Consider the following 8,655-nt stretch of genomic DNA (forward strand, 5'->3'; position numbering starts at 1 on the left):
TCAGCAAACTCGTTCTGGGTTCGCTGATAGATGTGAAAACCACAAGCTCTTAGTGGCCACTCTACGTCTACGCCCAGCCGTAGTGAAAAGGTATCAAACAAACCTTTAGGTTTACTAAAGGATCCGGAAAGAGTGCGCGAATACAAGGCAACATTAGCGGAGAAGCTGCACCCAACACCCATACATGGGCTGACATAACAGAAGGATGTACGGAGATTGCTTGACTATCCCAAAAATCATGGATAAGCAACGGAACTATTTGCAAACTTTGCCCATGAACATTCCACTAAGGAACGGGGGCAAACTTCTCACATATTAATGAGTGCAGTCCGATTCAAGTTTTAAGCTCAATGTTAAGGGGCCTCCTTTTCATAGCCGAGTCCGAACGACGTGCGACATCACTTTGGAGAGAAGTTTTACATGGCATAGTACATCACAAATGTTGCCAGCATTAGGAGGGGAAAACCATCTCAATGCTTCCGAGAGAGAGTTCTGATGTTGCATGTTCCAATCAAAAACTGTGTTCTGAATCCATGGTTCGTCATCGAGGGGTTGTCAGTTCCATTATTTCTTGTTGATGTATCTGTAATCGTGATTTTTTTTTTAATGCATGGCGAATTGGGCTTTCACATCGGTCCCTAGTGCTGGGGCTGCCAGCTACACTCTAGATCGGACTTTCTTGATGTGGAATCTTCTGAAGATCTGCGAGCGCCACCATTTGCCATTTCCTTTGGCTCATACGCTGCCAACCCTATTGCACGAACCCAACGTGATCGTATTCGTGATCCGTGCAAGCGGGACATCCCCTGCATGTGCTAACTTGTTGGTTCGCACCGCATACTTGATTTCTGCGGTTCCCGTCATATGATGAGCTGATAAGGTTTCCCCAATCCACCACTTGGGTAGGCGTTTGATGGGAGAAGTAGCATAGAACTCCGCCTTGGTGCACAGTGGGAAAAAATCGAAAAAAAAACTAATAAAAATACATGCTGTGTGAAAACGGGTAGAGCTATATCTTTGAAATTTGGAATGGTAAGAGTTGAGATGGTAGCGAGTGTGCAAAATTTCAAAGTCCTAAGTGGTCCGGGTGCTCTGGACATGTCCCTAAGGTTCGTAGCCTCGGTACTCCGAAAAATTGTTCGGACTGCCGAATCTTCATTTTTGGTCCGATTTTCAAAAAAATTTTTGCTGAATAGTGCTCAAAAACCCCTACAAAAAGTATGCTTGGGTGTTAGATTAACATCTGAAATCAACGTCCAAACCTTAAAGGTAAGCTTTTGTTGTTTTTTTTTTAAGAATTCAAGGAAAAAAAAGGTTTTTCAATCTAGTTAATTTTAAAATCTACTCCTTCTTAGCAAATCTTCGCCATATGGTTGCTTCATTATGTCTACAACTCACTGCAGAGAGGTAAGTATTATCGATTTGTAGCCATTTATGACCTTTACAACTTATTAACATTGGTTATCGTCACTTCATCAAAATTAATTAATAGGCAGTTATTTGACGTTAAACATTGTCCACATATGTATGCCCATGGCCCCTAAAATCTGTGTGAAGGGGGAAGGGAGGGTTTTCCATCATACCTATGAATCAAGGAAATCAAGTGGTGGCAAAATAAATTCAATTAAGCCTAATTAAAGAGTGACTTGCGCAAACATAAAGACTTAGATAGGATATACTCCACATAGTATATTTGCACACCCATACATTCATACATATATAGATTACATACATATATAGATTAATAAATTCAAAATACTTATTCATAGCACACGTTTTATATCCTCCATACGTTTATTTGACTTATTAGCATTAGACCATAAAACTTCAGCGACTTGTCAATTGAAGATATCTTTTCTGGCCACATCAGATTAGACCTTTAACATGGAAGGGTCTACTGACATAATAAATAAGTGTTGGAGCCTATCTGTTGGATACAGTATCAAATATTTTGTCAATCCATTAAGTTGTGAAGTTGTATACGGATCGAATAGTTCGATAGTCGATTAATTAAAAAAATTGCAAATAAAATGAAGTTCCTGTTAGTCGTAGTACTTATAACAATTTTAACAAATTCAAAAGGTGAAAAAATCAGAGAGCAAAACAAAATCCTTTACAAAGCTTTATTAAAAACAACCATCGAAAAAATAATTTATTTTAATAAATATGGCAATAATAAAAGTTTAATGTGGACTAACTCAAATATGAAGAACCTGCTGAATCCAATAAAAATCAGCAAAAAGTAGTAGTTCTACCCTAAAAACTCAATTTATAACAACAGCCAGAAAAACAAAAATCGCCAGTTATAATAATATAATGGTCTATGTGGAAATATGTGAAAAACTTCATCAAAAACAATTAATAGCGTAATAAGTTCGGCCGGGCCGAATCTTGGATACCCACCACCATGGATTCCTCTAAAAATGTACCCCAAATTAACTAAGTTTTTATTTGAATTATTTTGGTCTCAAGAAGCCATATCGGAATATCGGTACTTAGGGGCCCATATCACCATATTGAACGATTCGCATAATACTTGGCACGGATATTATAAGTCATAAGGTACGTTTTTGGGCCAAATTTCAGCCAAATCAGGTGAACTTTTGGGCTTCTAAGGGCTGAAAAATCAAATCCGGGAATCGGTTTATATGGGGACTATATCTGTTTATAGACCGATTTAGATCATAATTGGCATGAATGTTGGAAATCATAACTCAAGTCCTTGTTAAAAATGTGAGCCAAATAGGAAGAAAATTGAGGCTTCTAAGGGCTCAAGCACTCAAATCCGGCGATCAATTTATATGGGGTTATATCTGTTAATAGACCGATTGGAATCATATGTGGCATGGATGTAAAAAACAAAGTATTTGTAAAAACTTCAGCGAAATCGGATGAAAATTAAGGCTTCTAAGGGCTCAAGAAATCAAATCCAGTGATCAATTAATATGGGGGCTACATCTGTTTATAGACCGATTCGGATCATACTTGGCATGAATGTTGTAAGTCAAATCTCAAGTCCTTGTTCAAAATTTCAATAAAATCGGATGAAAATACAAGCTTCTAGGAGCTGAAGAAGTTAAAAAAAAAAACAAGTAAAAAGGCGTAAAGTTCGGCCAGGCCGATTTTTGGATACCCACCACCTCGGGTATATGTGTAAACCACCTTTCGTCAAAATCCATTGAAAAATGCATACCTTATGCCCCATAGCAGCTATATCGAAATATGTTGTGATTTGGACTAAATATCAATAAGTACAAGTCATTGTTCAATTGTGTATAACACAATAATAGTCTTTTTAGTAGCTATATCTAAAAATAAACCAATCTCATCCATATAAGACACGGATGTCGAAAAGCCTAACATAAGTCACTGTGTCAAATTTCAGTGAAATCGGATTATAAATGCGCCTTTTATGGGGCCAAAACCTTAAATCGAGAGATCGGTCTCTATGGCAGCTATATCCAAATCTGGACCAAGTTGAAGAATAATGTCGAAGCTTCTAACACAACTCACTGACCCAAATTTCGGCGACATCGGACAATAAATGCGTCTTTTATGAGTCCAAAACCTTAAATCGAGAGATCTCACATCCCTCTATGTCCAGGGACAGGTATGTGAGAAGTTTGCCCCTGTTCCTTAGTAGAATGTTCATGGGCAAAATTGCCAATTATGTCCAGGGACTTAACTTGACTCACTGTCCCAAATTTCGCCGACATCGGACAATAAATGCTCCTTTTATGGGCCCAAAACCTTAAATCGAGATATCGGTCTATATGGCAGCTATATCTAAATCTGGACCGATTAGGGCCAAATTGAAGAATGATTTTGAAGGGCTAAACAAAACTCACTGTCCTAAATTTCGCCGACATCGGACAATAAATGCTCCTTTCATGGGCCCAAGACCTTAGATCGAGAGATAGGTCTATATGGCAGCTGTGTCCAAATCTGAACAGAATCTAATCTAAGGATAACAAATGTGGCTTTTATGGGCCTAAGACCCTAAATCGGCGGATCCAAATCTTGTTCGATCTGAGCCAAATTGCAGAAATATAACGAGGGGCCCAAAATTTCGGCGAAATCGAACAATAATTACGCCTTTTATGGGCCCAAAACCTTTAATCGAGAGATCGGTGTATATGGCAGCTATATCTAAATCTAGACTGATCTGGAGGAAATTGGCGAATTATGTCGAAGAGCCTAACACAACTCACTGTCCCAAATTTCGGTGAAATCGGACAATAAATGCGCCTTTTATGGCTCCAAAACCTTTAATCGAGAGATCGGTCTATGGGGCAGCTATATCTAAATCTAGACTGATCTGGAGGAAATTGGCGAATTATGTCGAAGAGCCTAACACAACTCACTGTTCCAAATTTCGGTGAAATCGGACAATAAATGCGCCTTTTATGGGCCCAAAACCTTTAAACGAGAGTTCGGTCTATATGGCAGCTATATCTAAATCTAGACGGATCTGTGCCAAATTGAAGAAGAATATTGAAGGTCCTGACGAAACTCACCGTCCGAAATTTCGGCGAAATCGAATAATAAATGGCCTAAGACCCAAAAAGACGGATCGTTTTGTATGGCACCTATATCCAAATATGTACCGATTTAGGCCAAATTGAAAAAGGATGTTGAGTGGCTTAACACTACTCACTATCCAAAATTTCACCAGACTCAGATAATAAATGTGGCTTTTATGGGCCTATATGGGGGCTATATCAAGACATAGTCCGATATAGCCCATTTTCGAACTTAACCTGTTTATGGACAAAAAAAGAATCTGTGCAAAGTTTCAGCTCAATATCTCTATTTTTAAAGACTGTAGCATGATTTCAACAGACAGACAGACGGACGGGCATGGCTCGAACGTCTCAGATTTTTAAGCCGATCAAGAATATATATACTTTATAGGGTCGGAAATGGATATTTCGATGCGTTGGAACGGAATGACAAAATGAATATACCCCCATTCTTCGGTGGTGGGTATAACAACAAGTAAAAGCGTGTTGAATGGGCCGAATCTTGAAAACCCACCACCATGGATTCCGCAAAAATATGGGAGCTATATCTGTTTGTAGACCGATTTGCACCGCACTTGTCGAGAGTCATAACGGAACATTATATGCAAAATTTCAGCAAACAGTTTTTGGAAGTCATAACAGAACACTACTTATAAAATTTCAACTAAATCGGGCAAAACTTGCGGAATTCAGGGGCTCAAGAAGTCAAATCGAGAGATCGGTGTGTATGGAAGCTATATCAGGTTGTTGACCGAATTAGATCGTACATGATACAGTTGTTGCAAACCATAACAACATACCTTGTACAAACTTTCAGCCAAATCGAACGAAAATTGCGGCTTCCAGGGGCTCAAGATTTTATATGGGAGCTATATCCAAATCTGATCCGATATGGCCTATTTGCAATCCCCAATGACCTACATCAATATTAAGTATCTGTGCAAAATTTCTAGCGGCTAGCTCTCCGCGTTCGACCCCTATCATGATTTTGACAGACGAACGGACGGATGGACATGGTTAGTTCAACTCAGAATGTCGACTCAGAATAACTCATTGTGTGGGCACACTATGCACCTAATGAATGAATTTTTGGCCATTATCTTCAATTATATATACTCAAATCAAAAAAAAAAAAATTTTGTTCATCAAAAATTGCAAATTTTCATTTGCTAAAACATGCAAAAAAAATAAAAAATGTGAATTTGTAAGTATTTCTGTTTATTGTATGAATCTTCTTCGAATCGCAAACAGCGGAATGCTGGCAATTTTTCGAAATTCGAAAAAATGAAGGAGTTACAGTGTTTTTGGCCTCGAAAACGACCTTGAATTTTTACGCCAAAAAAAAATATTTTTTTACCTAATTTTTTTCTAATTCGGCATATCGGTCTATATGAAGCTATATCTAAATATCATCCAATATTTACAATATCTGGATGATATTTATCTTTATGTCAGATGTCTGGAGGCCTAAAAATACTCGCTGTTTAAAATTTCAACGAAATCGCATAAAAAATTAAGCTTTTATGGGCTGCAGACCCTTTATCGGCAGACTGGTCTATAGGGCAGCTATATCTAAATATCGTTCGATCTAAACCATATTTAAGTCGGATGTTGGAAGGCTTTTAACAACTCCCTGTTTCAAAACTCAGCGAAATAGGTTTCAGATCCTCTATCGGCAGATCGGTCTATATGACAGCTATATCCAAATATAGTCCGATCTGAACCAAATTTGTGTCAGATATCAGGAGGTCCAAAAATACTCACTGTTTCAAATTTCAGCGAAATCGTATAAAAAATAAAACTATTGTGGGATTCAGAAGATTTGGCCAAAATTTAGTACATCTGTGTCAAGTACGATACTAGTCGGTCTATAAATCTTGATCCCCTAGAAGCCAAAATTTTCACCTGATTTGGTTGAAATTTGACCCAAAAACCTATCTTATGACTTACAACATCAGTGCTAATTTTTATCCGAATCCATATCCACTTGTTACTATGCAACGTGTCTTTCTCCTTTGGCACGATACTACAAAAATAAGTTTTATGTTTTATAACAAATTATGAAATCGTAACGTGTGTTTATTTTTCTTTTTAATTTCAGTTTTAGCAAAACAACTCGAATGTTACGAATGCACCGGAGATGAATGCAATGATGAGGCAACTATTCGAGTCGTTAATTGCAATGATGATTCAATTACAACGACTAGCGCAACAACACAGACATCCAGATCAACGACAACAACCACACAATCGACTTGGACGATCCCAACATCTAGTGGAACTACGGAAACAACAACGACACCCAATTCACCAGAGCCAACGTCAAGTGAAACAACACCATTGACCACGGACAAACTTCCACAATCTGAGGAAACAACAGATGGCTCTCCTGAATCAAACGCCTTAAAAAACGGGGAGTATTCCTCGGCGAAACTTCGAACCATCACACGTAGACGCCGCGACGCTGATGATGGGTTTGTCTGCTATACGATGAAATATAAAGGTAACATGCAAGAAGGTGCAGGTTAGAGTCTAACCCCAACTAAAGAGACAAGAGTCAGAGTCGAATAAAGTCGCTAGCGGGAAAATCAAATAAGAGACGAGGAGTCAGGGGTCAAATTTCAGGTATGAAAGAGAAACAGCGAGACTAGTGGTGAAGATGTTATTTAACTATTATAGTTTTTACACTTTTTAATAACTTCAAAGTGTACGAAAATGCATTTAAACTGAATTGCATTTTATCACTTAGAACATTTATATATTTTTTGAAAATTGTTATACAAACATCTGCAATTTTGTAAATATGAATGTTCTTTCTGGTAAGGTTACCATATTTTTACTAAAATTCCCTAAAAATTATTGGCAACGTAACGGAGTTTCATGAATATTTGGCAACATTTTCAGAGAGAAATGTGCCGAGAGCAGAGAACATTGAGAGCGACGCTGCCAAATTAGAATAGAATCTATTTTAGCGTCATGACCTTAGCCGCGGCACACTTTTCTTTCTCTTATAAAATACATGCAAAACATATTCACGATGACTCCTGACTCTTCGGTTGGGTTTAGACTCGTATCTATCTCAACCGAACATTTACGTTGGTTAGACTCAGGAACATCGGTTCTTGCTTTGAAAGATTTGGTTTGGGGTTTAATGTGTGTAAGAGAACTTGTTATCCTCTAAACCAGTTAGGAAAGTTCATTTGAAGCAAATGTTAACATTTTTGTTTTTAAATTACTTGACTAATTGCCAAATTTTATTTATAAGCATTTACTAACTGTTTTTCTTCTCTACAGATGGCGAAGCCACCAAAATCCAAAAAGGATGCACAAAAAAATCAGAGAGCGGTAATGCTTGTGCAGATGTTTCGCTTCCAGCAAACACTACTCCTTTAAACTGTGACATATGTCCAGAGCCAAAATGTAATTCAAGTCCTGCCATCGCATTCTCTATTCTGCTGACACCAGTGGTTGTATTCATTAGTTTCATTTTAAATTATTAAAACTATTTAAGGAACAACTGAAAAAAAAACTTCAATATAAAAATCTTATTTAACACACACAGACCCTAAGACTTATTTTTCTTCTTAAACCCACCTGCGGGTTAACTAATGTCAAAAATTACGTTTATGCTCGGTGTTTTAAGTGCTACATAAAAAATACTTAAAATTGTTGTATTTTATTACAATACTACAACAAAACATGCATTGTAAATCAAAATAGAACAATAAAAAGCGTAGAAAATGTGTGAAAAAATCTTCTCTTGTCTAAGGACGAAATGAGATTTAGAAGACAAATTACTTCTATATGGTTAAGGTTTATTACACCCTACCCCACTACTGTGGTACACAGGGTATTATAACTTAGTGCATTTGTTTTTAACACCCAAAAGGAAGAGAGATAGAGCCATTGATAAGTATACCGATCGACTCAAAATAACTTTCTGATTCGATTTAGCTATGTCCGTCTGTCTGTCCATGTTAATTTGTGTACAATCTACAGGTCGCAGTTTTCATCCGATCGTCTTCAAATTAGGTACAGGCATGTTTTTCGGCCTATAAACTAAGCCTATTGAAATTGGAAAAAATCGGTTCAGATTTAGATATAGCTCCCAAATTTGTATATGTTCGTCCGA

General features: G+C 37.5%; 1 protein-coding gene across 1 annotated transcript; it reads left to right on the forward strand.

Annotated features, from left to right (window-relative positions):
• The first annotated feature begins 1,976 nt into the window (after positions 1 to 1,976).
• LOC106088070 (ataxin-2 homolog) lies at positions 1,977 to 8,023 on the forward strand. The gene is made up of 3 exons (XM_013253367.2): positions 1,977 to 2,082; positions 6,625 to 7,026; positions 7,818 to 8,023. Exons 1-3 carry the CDS (start codon positions 2,031 to 2,033, stop codon positions 8,021 to 8,023), a joined length of 660 nt encoding a protein of 219 aa, XP_013108821.2. The 5' UTR covers positions 1,977 to 2,030.
• The last annotated feature ends 632 nt before the right edge of the window (positions 8,024 to 8,655 follow it).

This window comes from Stomoxys calcitrans, chromosome 3 (assembly GCF_963082655.1).
Source record: "Stomoxys calcitrans chromosome 3, idStoCalc2.1, whole genome shotgun sequence".
NCBI lineage: Eukaryota > Metazoa > Arthropoda > Insecta > Diptera > Muscidae > Stomoxys > Stomoxys calcitrans.